At 40.8% G+C, this 21,634-nt stretch overlaps 1 protein-coding gene across 2 annotated transcripts in view; it reads right to left on the reverse strand.

Annotated features, from left to right (window-relative positions):
* The window catches only part of TMTC2 (transmembrane O-mannosyltransferase targeting cadherins 2), a 383,570-nt gene that overhangs the window by 88,558 nt on the left and 273,378 nt on the right, over positions 1–21,634 (reverse strand). For both annotated transcript variants that reach the window (XM_075012210.1, XM_075012200.1), the window contains 3 exons: positions 21,293–21,477; positions 18,952–19,030; positions 1,446–1,567 (listed from right to left, as the gene is read on the reverse strand). In XM_075012210.1, coding sequence (XP_074868311.1) covers positions 1,446–1,567; positions 18,952–19,030; positions 21,293–21,477 — 386 coding nt within the window. The remainder of the gene's footprint in view (positions 1–1,445; positions 1,568–18,951; positions 19,031–21,292; positions 21,478–21,634) is intronic.

The raw sequence follows: 21,634 nt of genomic DNA on the forward strand, positions 1-21,634 counted from the left end.
GGAAATGGATGAGATCAGCTGCGAAAGGGAGAGTTTCAGGGGCAAGGGAAGGAGACATTTGCCAGAGGAACGATGGGTGGCACCCTAGGAATTTCTGGCACCCATTGGCCAGGTGGAGAAGAGGGGTGCTGATCTGCTAACATCTCCTGGATCCCAGGATTTAGCTCAGATCAGGGGCCTCTTTCCACCTCATTCCAGCAAGTAAGGTGTATGTCTGTCAGATGAAAGGGATGACATATGGCTATAGGATATGAGGACATGGATTGGGCAGGATACCATGAAGTGTGGTGGTGGTGGGAGCAACGAAGCACACTGATGATGCTCCGTCTATCCAGTTTTCATTGTAATTAAGAGAATAAAATCAACAGTTTCCAAAGGTAGGAAAGCTGGGATTTTAGTAAAGGACCTTCTGCTTAAGTGATACTGTAAGACCTGATGGCCCTCAGAGGCAGTGGTACCAACAGCTGCTGGGGGCCCTGGAGAAAGGTAGGAGGGGGCCTGGTTCTGCTTTCACAAGGGATGGAGCCATGAGCAGTCAGCACTTAGTGCCACCAGGACTGTGGCGCTTTGCCCCTTCACACACTCACTCTCATCCACACGTAGCCAGAGCAGTGCTGCCTCAGCACTTCAGAAGGGCCTGAAGCTTCAGCCCCTGCAGCTGCCAAAGTAGCAGTGGTGGTGGCCAGAGCTCTGGGCCCCTTTGAAATGCCAGTCCCAGAGGGCAGCTTATCCCTCTGTTCCCTCCTTGTCAGTAGGCCTGTTCAGAGGTCAAAGCCCTCGAGGACCCAGGTCCCCATCTATCTTCACCTTCTGTCCCCTTATAAGGGAAGGTTGCTAGGTTGCATCTAAATCAACTATAATAGAACAACATAGGGCTTTGTCGTCACAGAGCTGCAGTGGCTGTCTGAAATAGTACTACATTAGCACACACTAGAGAACTGTTAGTGATCCCCATCAGGGCCTATATAAATCAACTAATGCACAACTTGTTAGTGTGTGACAGACCAATTAGCATGCAACACATTTGTGATATCTGTCATGTACTCTCCTGTACAGTGCACTGCCCCACCATGTAGATAAACACTTAGTCTTCAGGTGTATGTCTTTCCAATGGACACATGATTTTTTTTTATAAACTTGTTATATACTTGTGTATCGTTACTGTGGGCTATAATGCAGCTAGTATATTTCTCCTTAGAGGTAGGTGAATTTTGTTAATGGATAAGGTGTTACAAAGATATAATAGTGTTGTTAGACTTACGTGGTGCTCTTACAGTATATTTAATTCCTGAGTTGGAAGATACTATTGGAATACAAAAAGTATTTATTAATAGTGTCATAAGCAATTTCCAGACCAAGAATGCCACAAAGCCCTGTTTATTCCTTTCCCTCATGTCTTGTGGGAGGCTCCAGTATTTACTCTCAGGAGTGGCTGATTAACTCACCGTTAGAGCCAGAAGCTTCCCATATGTGAGATGTGCTGGGATGTGGTCAGTCTTGGATCGCAGTGATTCCATGTACCAGTGTTCTGCTTCAGACAACTTGCTCAGTCTCATGTAGGCTTCTCCTATGAAGTAAAATGATGGTCAGTCAGAGGATACAGGATTTTTCATTTGAATTGCAAGAATAAAAAATATCGACTTTGTGACTGTCCACCTATATATGAACAAAGACCTCTAAAACAATGCATTGCTTTGAATGCCAGCAACATGGGAAACTAACTTTATGGACACCTTAGTTGTGAAGTCATGGAGTTATAGTCTTGTTAAGGAGGAATGAGAACAACTGAAATGAAAGTAAGGTTGAAATGGAATTGAAAGTGGGAGTATCAATCAAAATTCCCAAAGTAAGCAAATTAACATCACATCTACTGTGCAATAGCTATTTTTCCCCAATCTTTTCATCTTATACAGCATGAAGTATCAGTGAAAACATAGCATGTATGTGTGGTTAACCATAACACATCAGTATCCCACATAAGGAGTTAAAAAACCCAAAACCCTTGAGTTAGGTTTAAGAAAAGTCCCCAAAGCAAGTTAAAATAATGAGGGAGAACAGAAAAACACAAGTCCCAGTACTTGGTGAAGTCTTGTGCCCTCTAATCTTTGTATAACAGTAGTGCTTTATTCTGATTTGATCTTTGTAAGGATTGTGGAAGCCATTCTGTGAGAATAACAAAATCTGCCAAACTTCTCAGAACAAAATTCTTTGGTCTGAAAGACTCAGGCAGCAAGTGTACAAGGATAGTGGGAGAATGAGACCACTGACAGAAATGGCACCTTGGGGCAATAATCTTGAAAGTTTTGAAAATCCATTTAATCTTGTGTAAATCAAACTACGTGAGGAGAGAAATCATATTAAATCTTCAAAGCTAATCAGGAGTATGCATGATCAAACAATTAATTAAAATGAACCTCTGCAGTTTTCAGAACAACAATATTCTGCATGTACACAGTACTTTTTGAATGTGCTATAGACTCAATCAGCGAAAACTTGGTCCCACTGAAATCAGTGACAAAAAGCCCAATGACTTCAATGGGGTCAGGATTTCACCTATTAACTAACTGACATTAATATATATTCCTGTAGATGTAAACTGCTTTATCTAAGGCCATGTGTTAATTCAGCAGAATAAGTGTGGTTAGAACTTGGGAGTTCCACAACCCAGGGCTCAGCCCAGTAAACTGCGTTAACACTCAGATGAATGGTTTCAAATTTTAATGTGAAACAGAATTATTACAATTGCAAAGTTAAGCACTCACAAGTTTAAAAAATGCCTCAACCTGAATGTGCACCTCCTTGTGCATATGCACTATGGTAAACTTCAATGACATAATCGTATATTGTCTTTTCTACTCCTAATTGTCCTGTCCACTTCTTGCCTGTTCCATGTCCCATTCTTCTTCCCTTGCCCATCCCACATTACATCTACACTACAAGATAAATTCAAATTTAAAGCAGTTAGCTCAATATTAAAATGTCACTGTCTTCACTGTAAATACCATTAACTCGAATTAGGGAGCACTAACATTGCTATCATAATATTGTTGGAACCGGCTGGGTGCAGCATCAAGTTTGAATTTCAAAGTTCGAATAAAGGCCAGTGTGGAAGCACCATATCTTTGAATCGGATTCATTAGCCTCCAGAGGTGTCCCATATGTATCCCACAATGCCCCACAGTGCTCCGTTCTGTCAGCTTCCAACTCCACTGCTCTCCAGGTGTGCAGGAATTAGGTAACAGGAAGCCCACCAATTTGAGGTCAGCAACAGGAAGCCTGTGGCTGTGGGGTCATACTTGTGTGAGAGGTTGAGAAACTTCTTTCTTTGCTATTAGTTCAGTTCTCGTTCTGTCTCTGCCTTTGCTACCTAAGCACTTGTTTTTTTATTTTACTGTGCTGGCACCACACCTTGATCTGCCGCACCATGGGTAGCTAGGCTGTTGGGGGAGTCATGCATGTATGAGAGGCCAAGAAACTCCTTTTCCACACTTTACATTTGTGCAGCTCCCCCGTTTCCTTCCCAGCACCATGCAATCATGGTCTTTCCTGTTCCAAACCAAATCGCATGTGTAGCCCCCAACCCTATAAAAGGATGTGCCTGCTGCTCAGTGCAGACCATGATGTCAGGCAGCACCATGTCCTGGTTTGTGCGCAGTGAGGGCTGGAAGGGCAGGAAAGATTTTCAGGAGCTTGCTGCCAGCTGGGGAAAAGTCTCGTCTGCTGGCTAACACTTGTAGGGCCTTGCAGACACCGCAGGGACCTCTTCAACTTGGTCTGCAGTCACCCATTCCACTGCATCCCCACCCAAAAAAATATATACAGGGGCTTTCTGCTGCCAGGGGGGAAGTCTCCACCAGCAGCTATGATGTGCAGGGGTTGGGGAACATTTCAACTGGCTCTGCAGCCATAGACCACAGCCCCCCACTGCCAAAAATATTTTTGGGGGCTTGCTGCACATTGCAGACACCTGCTGCTTTTTGCAAAATGTTTGATATTTCAGTTACAAAACTTTTTCCCTAACCTTTTCTATCCTCTTTCTTCATTCTTTGGCCACCCGAAAACATGGGGAGCAGTGGGTGGAGGGCCAGCTGAGATTCCTATTTCTGTTATAAGTTCAGTGTAAGAGATTTTAGTGCCATCACATTTTGGAAAGATGTAATGAAGCGGGAAGCTCAAAATCTTTTCCCTAACCTTTCCTATCCTTTCCTCATGCTTTGGCCCCCAAAAAACACAGAAGGAGGGCCAGCTGAGAAGACTACAGACACCTTGCTGCCCATTGCAGACACCTGCTGCATTTTGTAAAGTATTTGATAATCCAGCAACAGCTTCAATTTTGTATGGAGAGTATGTCATAGAACTTGAAGGGACCTTAAGAGGTCATCAAGTCCAACCTCCTGCACTCACAGCAGGACCTATCACCATCCTGGACAGACTTTTTTCTTTTAGATCTACTTTTTTTTTCAAATCTACTTTCCCCTGATGCATATATGGCCCCCTCAAGGACTAAGCTCACAACCCATGGTTTAGCAAGCCAGTGCTCAAACCACTGAGCTATCCCTCCCATGCTGCACCAGTGAAAATACCCAGAATGCTACAGGGCTGAAGGAACTGTGGGATAAACTTCCACAATGCATTGCTGCAACAGTTGATGTTTGGTGACTGAACCTGTGGGAAGGTGAGGATACTCAAATTCAAGTTTATAAAACTGAGCATTATAAAATTGATTTTATAAATTTGAATTTATCTCACAATGTAGACATAGCCCATCTCTGTTCCTCATTTCTCTTATCCCTGTCCCAGTCTCCTTGTCTAGCAGAGCATCATGTGACCACACAAGACTCTCCTTACCTGGTGGGCCCTCTTCTCCAATGCTCAGGTTTTTTAGCTAGTGTTTCCAGTTCCCTGTCCTTCCTTCTGCTCCTTGTTTCTTCCCCTCCCACACAGCCCCCTGCTCTCCCACTCTCTCCCCCTACTCCCATACTGTCCTTCTTCTGCATCCTGAACTCTTGTTGCTGCCACTCTCTGTTCATGTTCCTTACCCTCTCTGGCTCCCAAACCCACTTCTGGCTTGGGCTCTTACCTAGTTTCAGTGTTTCTCCCCACCCCTGCTCCTTCTACACATCTCTTAGCTCACGCAGCCACACTGCTTTCCCCTGAACCACAGTTCCTCTTCAAGTTCTTCAGATCTTAGTTCTCCTTCACTCCTTTCCTGACACACCACTTGCTCTCAGCCACTATTTAACTGCTCAGCCAATCCCAAGCTCCCCTTTTCCCTCCCCCCCATCAGGCTTTTTAAACGAATCTCATTTTTCTCCCCATCTACTGGCTCACCTGGTCATCTCCCCGCTCTGCTCTCAGTCCCACTCTCCTTGCTCAGCCAGTCCCTCCCTCCTAGGTCAACTCCTAGTTCCCTTTTTCCAGACGTCTTGTCCAAATCCATTTTGCCCCTCACCTGTAGGTCTGACTCTTGCTCTCTCTGTATTCAAATCAGTCATCATTCTCCACAGTGCCTAAGCCCAGCAGATGGCCATTAAGAGTACAAGACACACTAGGTCTCTTTACTGTTTCAGGTGCCCTGACAAAATAAGCATGGCCTGCAGCAGCCCAAAGCTACAGTTATAGAAAAAGTCCTGAGTAGTTTCAGGCTGAAATACGCCCAGTGTGATTGAACCTTCAGCAAACCTAGCTGCTAAAATCCAAGAAGTCTCTACTAAGCATGTGTAAACTGACATTTTTCAAAGAATTATAATTTAGCTCTATTTGGGCAGATTCCCAAACCCTCACCCCCCTTGGTTATCAAATCTTTGCTTAAAAGTAGGCAGGTGGTAAAGCTATTCAAAAAAAAGAACACTGAAAATTAATATGGGCAAAAATATTCTCTCTCATCTCATTCTCAGAAACAGCTGAACTATTCTGGCTGAAAATTCCCTTCTTTTCCCTCCCTCCTCAATAAATAAATAAATAAATAAAAATCTGAGGAAGATACTTGACATGTAAAATTTCAGCTCGAATGGTTATAGCTGGAAGTGACAGACAACCTTTATAGGTGGTGCTGCCAGCCCCATCTAGAATCTTCTCATAGATCCACAACACACTGTGCACAGTTGAAACTTATGAAGAGACACAAGCTTATCAAATACAGACCCAGAGAGATAACGAATACACATGACAAGAAGCTTGGCATATTAAATTGTGGAAGATATTAGAAATCAAGATCTTCACAGCAAAACCTAATAAAATTACCTTCCCCTGGATGCTACTGTTGACTGCATAGCAAGAAATTTAACTATGAATTTGCTGACCTACATGTCAAACTGTCCACACAGAAATCCCCCTATGATCTCCTACTGCTGACCACACTCACGGGTTTCTGTTGAAAGCTTGATTCCTGCCTGTAAAGCACATATTCTCAGTGTGTATAATACAGTCGCTTTTGATCATGTGACTACAGCTGATGGTCTATCAGGGTTTCCTTGGTTAGAGTGAAATAAATCAAATAAAAGACTTTGTGGTTTGAGATGTTTTTCAACAGTTGTATTGGCTGAGAAATATAGGTATTGAATTTTGTCATTTAGGTTAAATTTATGTTTTATTAACATATTTTTTCCCTCACCATGCGCGCGCACGCGCGCACACACACACACACACACACACACACACACACGCACAGAGCAGGAAAAATATAATAAAATAGTGATTTCTGTGTATTTGGACAAAGTTTTGTAATGTGAGTGATTTAATTTCCAGTAAATCCTTATTAGAGCATCCACTGACACGAGATATGAAAATAACTGCAGAATACAAACTGGCAGCTCAATTTACCTTCACATTATTAGCATTTAACACATTAATTTGTGAAGCGCTCATATTGAAATTGAAATGGTGCTATTCAACAAATAGTGCCATTTAACAAATTCATTTTGACAATGAATCTTGTCAAACCTATGAAGTATAATGAATTTATATCCCACTGTGGCATACTCACACAATAAGGAAAATGAGTCCATTTACAAGAATTGCACCCTTTGCTCAAGTGCTTCTGCTAAATAGGAGCTCCTGTAAGATACCAAAAGGCAAGCTTTTGATAGCTCACCACAGGTACATGGTCAAGTTAGAGCAAGCTCTCAGTAGTAACTTTAATTGATCAGATTCCCATCTTTAGTATGCTGTTGACTTTACACCTTAAACTGTTGGAAGTCACAATGAATAGGACATTGAAACCAAGACACACCTCATCAATATGGTGCTCAGCTGGTTGAGATGGGGAAGGAATAGTGGGCCCCCACAGTACTGGAATAATTTGTTCAACAAATTTCAGATTTGGAGAGGAGTTATTCACCTAATACTCTCTTAAATTACCCAGCTTTAACAGCAATCCTGAACTGGGAAAGGAATGGGCAAGATGAACTATTACACTACAGCTGTAATTTACCTAGTATATATAAAATGCTGTATTTAAAGTGCTTTTTAGATTATTTCAACACAAACCCCTTTAATTGAATGCTTCAGTACAAAGGGAAACATAAAAGATATAATGTATCCTTTAATTACACTTATACCAACGAAAGCCTAGAAACTCATTGTTAGCTTATTCTGTATTTACTGCACACAACAGAGAAGAATCAATTACTATTATCGTCACAAAGGCGTCTGAGTTGTTTTCTTTTATAAAAACCAGAACACTTGGGAATTTTACAATATTGGCAGACATTTCCAAACTCTGTATAAACGGGGTGGGGGGAAGCACTTAAATGATCATGATGGAAAAATTTTGAAATAATTCAAGACAAAGGTCTTGATCAGTTAAATAAAAGATGAGAAAAAAGAAAAGCGATGAGCGATAAAATGAAAAGATATGGTAGCTAAACACAGTTATTTTCTCTAGGAGTCAAATATTCCATTTTGTTTTCTAAAGAAACAAGGTTTTGAAATGGTTTAGCACCCAACAGGGGGAAAGAGGCGTTATCGATTTCCAACACATCTCAGATAGTAAGAAAGAACAAATCAGGGACCTATTTAGTGTGAACAAGAGAACAAGGAGTGTTACGCGTTTCTAGAACAGGGTTACTAAACTGTCTCTCTCTGGTTTATTCATGAACAAGAGGAATTGTATATCTCAAAATTATTTCTTCTTCAGGCAGATATTAGAAAATTTCAACCACACTACAAATAATATTTTCAGCACTAAGCCTGAAATCCAAATAACCCAAGCAAAGTTCATTTTCTAGAGGGGACCATGTTAGATATACTGATGTGCAGACTATAATGGGGCTGTAACTTTATCAGCATTGCACTCTATAAATACACAGTATCTGTAGATATTTTACTATTCGCATCAGTATTTCTGGAACACTGTCACTGAAGACACAAAAAGACAAATTTGTAATCTGCCACAAAACAAATCATTCATGCAAAAGTTCGGGTTACAAAATCTCAGAGTATAGAAGTTCCAAACGTCAACAAATGCAATTCAATATAAACAAAAGCAGATATATTATAAAATTATATCACACATCATGCTTACATGTACTCACTATATGTGTTGTATCGATTGTACTGTACCGTTACACGTTAGCAGACCATAAAGCAATGCCTGTATCTGAGCCACTATTGCAGTGGTTCCCAAACTTTCCAATAACATGGCACTCTTCAGTGAGACAAACAATTCCACAGCACACCCACTTTTTTTGGCTGAATTGACTGCTCATAAACGTCACATTTACTTAATTTTCTATGGTTAAGGTCTTAGTAGAGGGGTTTGCAACATAGTAGTGCATACAAGAAGCTAAACAAGGATCAAATACACTGCCTTAGTGAGCACAGACACATTTTCAAAATCTGCTCAACGCCACGGTGCGCATGCTGAGTAAATGAGCAACCACTGAAAGCAAGTTCCCCTCCCTGCCAGCCCAGTGGAGATAGGACAGGGCACTGCATCCCAACCTCAACAGGCTCCTGCCCTCCCTGCCTCCCAACCTCAACAGGCTCCTGCCCTCCCTGCCTCCCTCCACTTTACCCCAGCAGAGAGTCAGGGCAGGCTCCCTGCCAGCTTGGCTGGGTTAGGAAGCAGTATTTCAGCTGCCTCCCAGCGTGAATGTGATCCTGTGACATCACCAATCTCAGACTGCAGTGGCTCTGCAAAGAGCCACAAGAAGGGGAAACTGACAATTTCATGACACACTTGGACAGTTCTCTTGGCACAACAGTGTGCTGTGGCACACTGATTGGAAACCACTGTACCATGTTATGCATGAAAACAATAAGCCAAAAGAACAGTTATGGCTATGCTTATTAGTTTTGTTTAATCTAGAATGCAGCATGCATACTACTGTTAAGTATATTCTGCACACAGAGCTTCTCTGCAGCCATTGGTGCATGTGATCTTAATGTATATAAGCATACTATATATAGAAGAAGCGTATTTCAATTTTTTCCTTTCTTAAAACAATCACTTTGAAGACTTCACAGAGTATACAGTATTTTTTGAGATTTTTTGCTGGAGGGGAGTCAATCCCCCATTCATATAGATTTGAATGGGTTCTTATAAACCACATTTAGCCAATCAAAATAGAGACTCCAACTTCTGGTTTAGATAGACAGAAAATCAACTTTCTAAAATATCCTACAAGTGGAGTGACAATAAAAAGCAAATGAATTTCAGTAAGGAAATGAACGTTCTTTTTAAAAGTATAACCTGAAAACCTATGCTAAAAGATGCCATCATTGACTCACAACTCAGCTGAGATAGTTATTTGTTTTTTGTTTTTTGTTTTTTTTTAAAGTTTTGGACAGATGTGTAACCCACAGTAACTGAGGAGCAAACAAATGTAATGCCTCAGCATTTGTGAACCAGAAAAACTTTGTCTTTCCTACCTTGTATTTTATGTAGGTGTATAGCAAAACATTTTACCCATTGTTGGGGAGGTGAACATTGTGTCAGTGTATTTCTTTTCAAAATGCTCTTGATAAAAGGAATTACATTTGGACCATTCCTAACTGGCATACCAGCAGCCCAGTTTAGATATCTGACTATATTGTGTCAGCAAATGTAATGGTTAGGCTCATTTTTAATCCTGACTCCTACCATTTTAAAACATTGAACTCAAAGGCTCGTGACCTTTCCAGAATACCATATGTGTAAAAAAATAAAGTGTTTTTGTAGGAGAACAGAGAGTGATTATCCAAAGGAGAAGAAAAATGTGAACCAAACTCCTGAGAACTTGGGAAAAAATAGTCTCAAATGTAGTAGCCTCAGCCCTCTTAGCAGTTCACTTCTGTAGTCTTTTTCTCAGTCTGAATAATTAGACTACTAAAACAAAACAGCCAGAGTTTCAATAAGCCAAAAGTTTCATAGTCAGTTTTGCATGAGCGGATATAAACTACAGTAACCTACTTGGGGAATCAAAACAAAAAGCAGTCAAGTAGCACTTTAAAGGCTAGCAAAATAGTTTATTAGGTGAGCTTTCGTGGGGCAGACCCACTTCTTCAGACCATAGCCAGACCAGAACAGACTGAATATTTAAGACACAGAGAACCAAAAACAGTAAGCAAGGAGGACAAATCAGAAAAAGATAATCAAGGTGAGCAAATCAGAGAGTGGAGGGTTGCGGGGGGGAAGGTCAAGAATTAGATTGAGCCAAGTATGCAGACGAGCCCCTATAGTGACTCAGAAAGTTCCCATCACAATTTAAACCATGTGTCTATAGGGGCTCGTCTGCATACTTGGCTCAATCTAATTCTTGACCTTCCCCCCCACCCCTCCACTCTGATTTGCTCACCTTGATTATCTTTTTCTGATTTGTCCTCCTTGCTCACTGTTTTTCGTTCTCTGTGTCTTAAATATTGAGTCTGTTCTGGTCTGGCTATGGTCTGAAGAAGTGGGTCTGTCCCACAAAAGCTCACCTAATAAACCATTTAGCTAGTCTTTAAAGTGCTACTTGACTGCTTTTTGTTTTGATAGTGTATAGACTAGCACAGCTTACTCTCTGTTACTACTTGGGGAATGAGGTAGAAGAATAGGGGAGGAGAAGAGCACAACCTTTTTCTCCCACTATAACAAACTCCATTGTTAGCACCAATGCTCCCAGCTATATCCGAGATACCACCGACTTCCTGAGGAAATTACAAAACATCGGAAAAGTTCCTGATAACGCCATCCTTGTCACAATGGATGTAGAGGCTCTGTACACTAATATTCCACATAAAGATGGATTACAAGCAATCAGGAACACCATCCCTGATGCCACCACAGCCAATCTGGTGTCTGACCTCTGTAACTTTGTTCTCACACACAATCATTTCCATTTTGGGGACAATTTATACCTCCAGATTCGTGGAACTGCTATGGGCACCCACATGGCCCCACAATATGCTAATATATTTATGGCTGACCTGGAACAATGATTCCTCAGCTCTCGTCCCCTATTACCACTCCTCTACTTAAGATACATTGATGACATCTTTATGATTTGGACCCATGGTACAGAGGCTCCAGAAGAATTCCACAGAGACTTTAACAATCTACACCCCACCATCAACTTATGCCTCAATTACAACATGCAAGACATACATTTCCTGGACACTACACTACTAATCAAGGATGGCCTGATCAGTACCACACTGTACTGAAAACCTACTGATCGCTATACTTATCTACACCCTTCTAGTTTCCATCCTGCACACGTGACTAGATCCATTGTTTACAGTCAAGCTCTTAGGTACAATCGCATTTGCTCTGATCCAACTGACAGAGACCAAAAACTACAAGAACCTTACCAAATATTCATAAACCTCAATTACCCACCAGGAGAAGTAAAAAATCAAATTGACAGGGCCAGACGCATACCCAGAGACCAGCTACTCCAAGATCGGCCCAAAAAAGCCAAGAACAGAACACCACTGGTCATCACCTACAGCCCCCAACTCAGACCACTGCAACGAATTATTAAACACCTACAACCTATTCTTAATCAGGATGCTACACTCCAGAAGGCCCTTGGTGACATGCCTGTTCTCTCCTACAGACAACCTCCCAACCTCATGAGGATCCTCACTAACAGCCACAGTCTATACCCCAGGAACACTGGTGCTGGTACCTTTCCCTGCAACAAAGCCCGCTGCCAGCTTTGTCCACGTATCTTCTCTGGAAATACCATCACTGGACCTAACCTGGTTACTCACAGAATCACGGGCACTTTCTCATGCTCCTCTACTAACATCATATATGCCATCACGTGCCAACAATGCCCAGATGCTTTATACATTGGACAGACTTCTAACTCCCTTAGACAAAGGGTCAATGGGCACAAAACAGACATCAAAAAACTCCAGATCCACAAACCAGTTAGTCAACATTTTAATGGAATGGGGCATTCTGTCAATGACCTCAAGGTATGTGTGTTACTGAAGAGACATTATTGCACTGTTTTGGAAAGAGAAGTGGATGAGCTGACTTTTATATTCAAATTCGGCACATTAACACATGGTTTAAATCGTGATGGGAACTTTCTCAGTCACTATAGGGGTTCGTCTGCATACTTGGCTCAATCTAATTCTTGACCTTCCCCCCACCCCTCCACTCTCTGATTTGCTCACCTTGATTACCTTTTTCTGATTTGTCCTCCTTGCTTACTGTTTTTGGTTCTCTGTGCCTTAAATATTGAGTCTGTTCTGGTCTGGTTATGGTCTGAAGAAGTGGGTCTGTCCCACGAAAGCTCACCTAATAAACCATTTAGCTAGTCTTTAAAGTGCTACTTGACTACTTTTTGTTTTGATAGTGTATAGACTAGCACAGCTTACTCTCTGTTACTACTTGGGGAATAAGGTAGAAGAATAGGGGAGGAGAAGAGCACAACCTTTTTCTCCCACTATAACAAACTCCATTGTTAGCATTTCCATAATGTATAATGAAGCATTTGCACAAGGAGAAAAAAAGGCCTCATGTTCAGCACATATACATTTAAAGAAATAAACATTTTGTAATGTACATTAGTAAACAATTACCACTTTATTAGAAGCATGGCCAATGTTTTGACCACTGAATCTCAGTCAAGTGGTGGGCATCATATTTTTAATAGGTTATGCTATGGGGCACATAGCTCAGAGCTTAATCATGTTTGGCTCTTTAAAAGAGTCTAGCCCAGCATGAACTGTAAGACTATACCAACAGAAGTGTTCCTTGGATCCCTAAACAACATTTAAAAGTAATTCAATAAAAAAAGCATTTCATAGGAGCAGAGGGCAAAAGGGCTAGGAGTCTTAACAATATTAACAGGCTTGTAGAAATGGCCACATCCACCCAAAAGAGTAATCAAATAAAGTGATAGTTATGTTATAATCATCAACACAAAAACTACACTCTGTGCTAAATTTTCATTTGCGTGATGTGAAGCCCTGTTTCTGTGCCAGATGTAAAATCTGGCTCCCCCACCTGTACGACACATGGCTTTCACTGGTGTAAGACAGCTTGGTTTCTGTCCATGTGTAATGTAGCAAAGCAAAAAGAAGAAATCATTTAACTTCCAAGAGACTGAAAAAAGAAAACTTGCCGTGGCCTGTGCACATGTGCTGAACATGTGCAGATGCTTAACACGTGTAGAGGCAAATGGAGAAGGCCAAGAATGAGACCGAGTGCCAACTTCGTTTATGTCCAGCCTTCTCAGGGAAGCAAAACCCTAACTCACTTCAAGACTGAGACGGACAAGTTTATGGAGGAGAGGTATTATAAGACTACCTACAATGGCACATAGCTGATTTGCCACTGCAAGTGACCAACAGCCCCCCAGCTGCCATTGAGAGGAAACTAGATGGGAGGGGGTTGAGTTACTATAGAGAATTCTCTCTCATGGATCTTGCTAAAATACTCAGGATCCAATTGACTGCCAATTTCGGGTCAGGAAGGAATTATCCTTGTATCAGAGATACGACATGTAGTGGGGGCAGGGTTCACGTTATTCCACACTGTGAGGCACAGGTTCACTTCAGGTTTAAATAGAGTTAAATGGGGAACTCTCTGTACCTTGAAGTCTTTAAATTATGGTTTGAGGACTTAAGTAACTCAACCAGAAGTCACAGGTCTATCACAGGAGTAAGTGGGTGAGGTTCTGTGACCTGTGATGAGGAAGTCAGACTACATGATCACGATGGTCCCTTCCGGCCTTAAAGTCAATAAGTCACTGACTAAGTGAAAAGGTCCAAGAATTTCCCTCATTCTCTGCTCCCCACGTGCCCTTATAACCTGCACAGAGTACACACAACGTTCATTGCAAATTATATTAGATGCAAGTTACAAAAGAAGTTCTCTCATCAAAAATGGTTAGCAAGCTTAACTGAAATATATTGAAAAATAGGCAGAGATGGATTAAGGGCATTTATCATTCAATACGTTGAACAACATCCATACATTTCCCTTTATCTCTTAACATTAACATAAAATCTCAATACTCCATTTCACTCCCTTTCAAACCACCACACTGGCAGAAGTATGAATTACTGTAGCAGGTGGGCCTATGTGGTTTTAAAAGCAATGTAATACAATCAACTGTATAATATCATATTTCTAGGAAAGCAAAAGACATCTAGACCCTAGCCTGATCCTTAAGCAATCCTAATATTGGCATTAAAATGTTCAAGACCCCACAGGGACCATTATATCTTTTGACCCCAGGTTTTAATTGAAACTTTAAACAAAATATACTACCTATTTAATGCAGCTAAGCTGGACTCTGGCCTTTGGAGTGCATGTTGTAATGCCAAGCAAATTAATCTCTGTAACCTTACTATATTGCTTTAAATTTTTTTTCAAAGATTAATGCTACAGAGAAAATTTATACCAAGCTAATCCCATGCAGAATATTGAATACTTATTTTAATTCCAGTTTAAAGGCTTTAATTTTATATTTGTTTGGCATTTTTCTTTTTAAGAAAAATAAATATTTTTTTCTTGGCATATAGCCAACAAAATATATGGTTGCCCTAGCTTGGTTGTGGCACACCTGGCAAAATAAATCACAGTGATAGAGGACCAAAACCTACACTGAGACTTTTCATACACATGAACTTTGAACATCTGACGCAGGTCTCCCGACCCCGCTTTTCATACCATAAGGAAAACATAAAGCCAAATGAAAAACTTGACTCTCTAAGTCAAAGATTCCCCTTTAATTTAAGAGGCAAATTCGTTCATAATTTGTAAAAAGCAAGATGCCCAAGTGGCACATTGAAGGAATGAGTCACTTGCTAGCCAGAGGAAAAAATGCCAATGGGGCAAGCATATGAGAAGTATTTAAACACTAAACTTAGAAAACTAGTGTTGCAAAGGCAAGTTAATGCACTTGGAGATCTGGAGTTCAAATCTTAATAAATTATGAGTCTCCTGTTTATTCTCCTGGGATCGTAGAACATATATTGTAGGAGGGAAATCTCCAGGAAAGCCTCATTAAATTAAAGGAATGACATGATGGAAATGGTGATCAAATTAGATGAAATATTTTCTCCTATTATACACTTGCATTCAATGCTGTGAACCAAAGACAGCAAGTAGTTGAGACTTAAATTTAAGAACAACAAGAAATTTTGTGGCAACTTATAGACTAACATATTTTGGAGCATAAGCTTTCGTGGGCAAAGACCCACTTCATCAGATGCATGAGTGGGGAGGGGTTTCAGAGGGGTATTTAAAGAATGGGGTTCCAGTAAAAGGGAGGGCCAGAGCTGACAAAGTCTATTCAGCAAGGTGGAAATGGCCCATTATCAATAGTACGTATCAAAAGAGGAAAAAACAAGTCAGATCAGACAGAGAGATATGAGCCACTGTCAGAGTCTAATGGGGAGATATTAACACCCAGGGAAGAGAAGCTGTTTTTGTAAGATGCGAGCCACTCCCACTCTCTGTTTAATCCTTGGTTAATGGAGTCAAATTTGCAAATAAATTGCAGCTCAGAGATTTCTCTCTCCATTTGATTTTTGAAATTTCTTTGTTTCAGGACTGTCACCCTTTAATCTGCTACTCAGTGTCCAGACAGACTGAAGCATTCCCCCAAAGGCTTCTGTACATTACCGTTCCTGATGTCTGATTCATGTCCATTTATTCTTTTGCATAGAGACTGTCCAGTTTGGCCAATGTAAATTGCAGTGGGGCACTGCTGGCACATGATGGCATATATTATATTAGTAGATATGCAGGAAAAGGAGCCCCTGATGGTATGTTTTTTTCCTCTTTTGATACACGCTGTTGATAATGGGCCCACGAAAGCTCCTCTTTCGCTGCAGCACTAAGCATATATCAACCATAAACTGAGTGGACAAAGCCCAAACTGCCAAATTCCTGCAAGTGGGCTCTGGCAGACCTCAATCCCAACAGTCGTCTATTATTTACCTAATGCAAAACAGCAGAGTAGTGGAAGTCTTTTAGAATAAACAAAAATGCTAAATTTATGGAAAGTTATATTTACTCTCTGTTCTTTTGACAGCTTGGCACTGTTTGCAATCTTGTTAGCAGGGATACGTCCTTCCAAAAAGTGCTAAGTGAGCGCTATTGACTCTGAGACAGGTGGTTTTTTAATTCTCCCACTATATAAAGGAGATGGTGAGACTGTTTAAAGAAGAGAGGATCTAGAAATGGGCGAAGCATTGGATGAAAAAATCCTAGGAGTAGCCAAGCCTGGGGGCAGGACTGAGCTGGATTTTAAGTTAGTTTTTCTGTTTTGTTTGCTCATGAATACAAATCCCAGGAAGAGAGTAAGTGGCATGAGGACTGTGCTTATTATAAAAAGCCAGGAAAGGTATCATCAGCCCTTACATATAGAAAAGGGGTCGGTAAAGTACTCATCAAGAATCTACCTTACTCAAATCTTGGGATTATTTTCTTTTTAAAACAGCAGTCTAGGCACTTCTGTGGAGAAATGATTTCATAGGATCACTCCATTCAAAGAAAAAGAAGGAAAGGCTAAATCATCCATTTGACATTTCAAGATCTGTCACACCAGAAAGAGTTTTGTCTATAATTTTGCAACTTTTGTTATTGGAAATAATACTTTTCCAAGATTTTGAAATTATATTTTTGCACACAAAAGGGGAGTCGAAATTCTCAGGCTCTATGTAGACACTACAAGCTGCCAAAGGCAGACTCTATAGGGCATTAATAATAATCAAATGTCTAATTCCCACAACAAAATAATAAATTGATGCTGAAAATGAAACCAGTAAATTGATTACACAACCTACACCATTTATCAGCAAAAATAAGTCCAACAGCAAACTTAGCTGTCATTCTGAACTCCTGAGATTCAATATTACAAAAAAAGAGTGACAAAAGAGAAGAACTGCATTGCCAAAGTGAGTGTGGTTTATAAAGAATTAAAAACAAGTTATTCCATCATCATGACAATACAAATCTAATTCTGGATGTACACATTTAGCCCTTTTAAGACACACTTTGTAAAAGCACCAAAGCAAGCTGCAGTTTTAGAATACTTAACATATTTTGTTAAAGTGGGATAAACTACACACACAAAACAAGTAACTTGGAGAGTAAGGATAAGAATCAATGTGTGTATTAAACTTCCATTAGTGTAAGTTGGAGTCATATTCATTGACAGGAACATGGGCTGCACAGTATACAGCGTAAGCTATTGCTCGTGCTATTCTGTTCAAATAAGAACATGAGAATGACCATACTGGGTCAGACCAAGGGTCCATCTACCCAGTATCCTGTTTTCCAACAATGGTCAATGCCAGGTGTCCTAGAGAGAATGAATAGAACAGGTAATTATCAATAAGCCATCCTCGGGCACTCATTCCCAGCTTCTGGCAAACAGAGACCTATCCATGAATTTTTTTTTTTTTTTTTTTTTTTTATTTTTTTTTTAAAACCCAGCTATAATTTTGGCCTTCACAACATCCTCTGGCAAGGAGTTCCACGAACTGACTGTGTGTTGGGTTAAAAAACAAACCAAACAACCTGCCTTTAGCACTTAGGACCGGGGGGAGCCGGGGGGGTCCTGTGCACTCTTGTGTGTATGTTATAAACATGGATTGAACGGCTACACGCTAATGCTTCATATAGCAGGCAGGCTGGAGATGCATAGTGAGCAAAGCACTCCACACATTTGGAAAGTGGACAAGGTCTGCATTCTTCCACAATATCAAGGCAGGACGTGCTGGGTCTGGGATGGAGGTTGGGTGAAGGAGAGGGTTGTGACCTGGACAGGAGATTAGGGTATGGGGGGGCAGTGTGAAGGCAGGAAGGGAAGAGAGTTTGGGTTATATAGGGTAGGGTGTCGGGAGTGTGGGGGGATTTGGGTTATGTTGGGTAGGCCAGGAGCAGAAGACAGAGGGTCATGAGGACAAAGGGCTAGAGTACCGGAGGCAGGCTCAGGCTGAAGACTCTAGCCCAGCTGATTCTCTGGCAGGGTTCCTGCCTGCCCGGCCAGGCATGTCTCTGAATCACTAGGCACCTGAGGGGAGAGGAAGGGGTGTTTTGTGTGCTGTCTGTACTTCAGGCAGGAAGCTCCCATTTGGTTGGTTTCTGGGATTGTGCAGGAGCCAGGGGAGAGGTGAACCTTCTCCCCTCATCTCTAGATTCTCAGCTATTGAAAAAACAAACAGGGCCCACAGCCACTTTTCTGAGTACGAGGCGGAGGAGGGGCAGGCAGGGAGCCTGCCTAAGGCTCCCTGCTGTGTCTGTTGACCAGATCCTTATTTTGCCCAGCTCTGACTTAGATGACTTCTTGGTGAGGCAAATGAAAGGATTACCACTGGCTGCAGCAGTAACAGAATGTACTGTTACTTGAACTCTGAAGTTGGAACCTCCTTATGAGTAACATCTATTGAAAGAAAATGAATTGGGTATTATTAATTCACCAATCACTTGAGCTCCAGTTGCATGACCAAATATTCAAGTTTCACCCTGTCTTCTTGAGTGTCACTGTGTAATATTAAAATTGCACTTACCCATCATGTTGTATAAGCTTTGTGGTGCAAATTGCCTTGGCATTTTCTGTATTGCTTCCTTGTAAACCATAAGGGCATCCTGAAAGGGCAAAGAAAAACATTACTGAAGCACACTTTTCAACAGCACTTTTCTACATATGAATTAGATACTAGCTATTTTCCCAGAATGAAAAAAGAAAAAAAGTCTTCATTACTAATACAGAAGGAAGATCATATTTTTCACTTACGAAAGGATCACCAAATGATGTGAAGTTCCTAGACTGAATGATTAACATTAGTACGTGTCTCACTTTCAGACGGAAAAATGAAACAATTTAGTATTCCTTAAGGCTCATGAGTGCATATACAGATTCAAAATTCGGTGGGCTGACAGAGTGCCCAAATTGATATCAAACAATGGGCAGATGATTTTCCAATGGCTGCATTACAATAAATACCATAATAATAAAGTATCATTGTCTAGTATTGCCTAACAATAGAATCCAGATCTTCATTACTGGCTCTGTTCAATGGGGGAGTACATGGATGAAGGATGAAAGAAGGAGCAGCCAGGAGTCAGGACATGTTAAAGTAAAGGCTCCTGTGCACTCTTGTCTGTATGTTATAAACCTGGATTGAATGGCTACACACTAATGTTTCATATAACAGGCAGGCTGGAGATGCACAGTGAGCAAAGCAGCTGCTCAATAGTTATTTTCATTCTCCGTGGTCAGCATAACCACTGCCTCATTCTTTGCTCACAACCAAAACTTTACATTGAGTGCCTAGTAAGAGTCCTTTGCAAAACACAACCGCATGATCATGTGAAGTCAATTTTAGAAGGTAAGTACCCCAGGAAAACACCTGCCATTTCTTCATACTTTCAAGACCATACCCTTTCATGGATCTGTATAAACAACATTGATAAACGTAGTACTTTGTGTTCACAGGAAACCCATGTACTATGTTGCTGCTCTATTATCTTTACAGACTGGTTAAAATGCAGACATAAAGCACCTAACTCTTTAATAACTAGCAGTCCTGTAACACGTTAAAGATTAACAAATTTATTAGTTTTAGCTTCAGATAATCTGAATATGTGGGTCTGACCCAAAAAAGTGCATGACAATACTTTCGTTAATCTACAAGGTGCTACAATACTGTTTGATATTTGTGAAGCTACAAACTAACACGGCTACCCCTCTGACATTAATAACTGGCATTTGAGAGAGCTGAAAATGGAAGCTGGCAGTAACGGATTCTGAGTAACATGTGTGTATTTAAACTTAAGCAGCAGAGTTCATCTGTTGCAATCAGGAAAAGTTAAGGGATCATAACCTCATCCAACTGCTGTTCTGAAGTATGTCTGACTGGACAGGAAAGGAATAGTTTCTTTTTGGAATACAGAAATGGGCCATAATTGCAAGCAAAGGGCTATGCTTACTCCTCACACATCCCATTGTGAATATCCATAGGAACAAAACCACAACAGCTTCATAGTGCAGTAAACAGGACACACAGGGTGCAGCACATCCTAACAGTCAAGAATTGCGATCCCACAAGCTACCTGCAGTTCACACCTGTCCTTGAAGCATATAAATTTCCTAATCAGAGCTCAGATTTTGGCATCCTAAAACTGTACTCGGTGAACCATACCACACATTTAAACCAGGAATAACTCCCAGAAGACAGCATGAATGACTGTAGGTATAGAATTGTTGGCACAATTTGGAAAAAAATAGAGCCTGGTTTATTTAAAAACAAAAACAGCACAGTCCAGCCAGCCAGGCCTTTAGTATAATCTTCAAAAGACAAAGTGCTTAACAGACGTCTCCCAATCTGTACATGTGATGACTTCTTTCTTTGCTGACTAGACAGTGGTTGGACCACTGCAAACCTCCAGAGCTAAAAGCATGAGCTACCTAGATTGGGCCAAAAAGCCATGGGCTCCGTATTTGGGGCTGTAACTGATTCCATCTTATATTATTCAGGCCTAGATATATTTCATCAATTTATGCAAACAGTCTCATGAAACAGACCAAACTGCAGAAAGCAAGAAGTTACAGATCTGATCAGTTCTAATTCTGTTTCTAGCACCAACTTGCTATGCATCACTGCATAAGCCATTTAACGCTTCTGCATCTCTGCTTCCCTCCCTGTAAATTGTGGGGAATAATAATTTCCAACTCCAACTTCATAAGGGAGTTGTACAGCTTAATCCATTAATATTTGTGAAGTAATTTGACATTGTTGAGGAAAGGTGCGATTGCATATAAATTATAGATGGTCTTTTAAGGACTTTTTGTGGAGTTGGGAGCAAAAGTGTTGATGTTTGCATGCAAGGGGAAATCTGGGTTCTTACCTCATAGTGTCCTTGCTCATGAAAAAGTTTTCCTAAGTTATAAAGGCAGCTGGTAACAGAGCTCTTGTGAGCATGAGGATCTTTCAAATTTTCATCAGGGATCTCTGAACACTTCAGGAAAGTTCTCCTGGCTTCCTCAGTCTTTCCTTGGTTCATTAAGATAATACCAGTATTTAAATAGGCAGCTGTTGGGGAAATAAGCACATATTGAATGTTTTAGTGGGGGTCCAATAAGTCATTATACATGGTATCTGTTTTAAAACAAAAATATATTCTTGTTCCCCAATGATAAAATTAGAAGGAACCCCTATAATGATTCACTCGGACCTCCTGCACAGCACA

This window comes from Carettochelys insculpta, chromosome 1, assembly GCF_033958435.1.
Source record: "Carettochelys insculpta isolate YL-2023 chromosome 1, ASM3395843v1, whole genome shotgun sequence".
In the NCBI taxonomy this organism is placed as follows: domain Eukaryota; kingdom Metazoa; phylum Chordata; order Testudines; family Carettochelyidae; genus Carettochelys; species Carettochelys insculpta.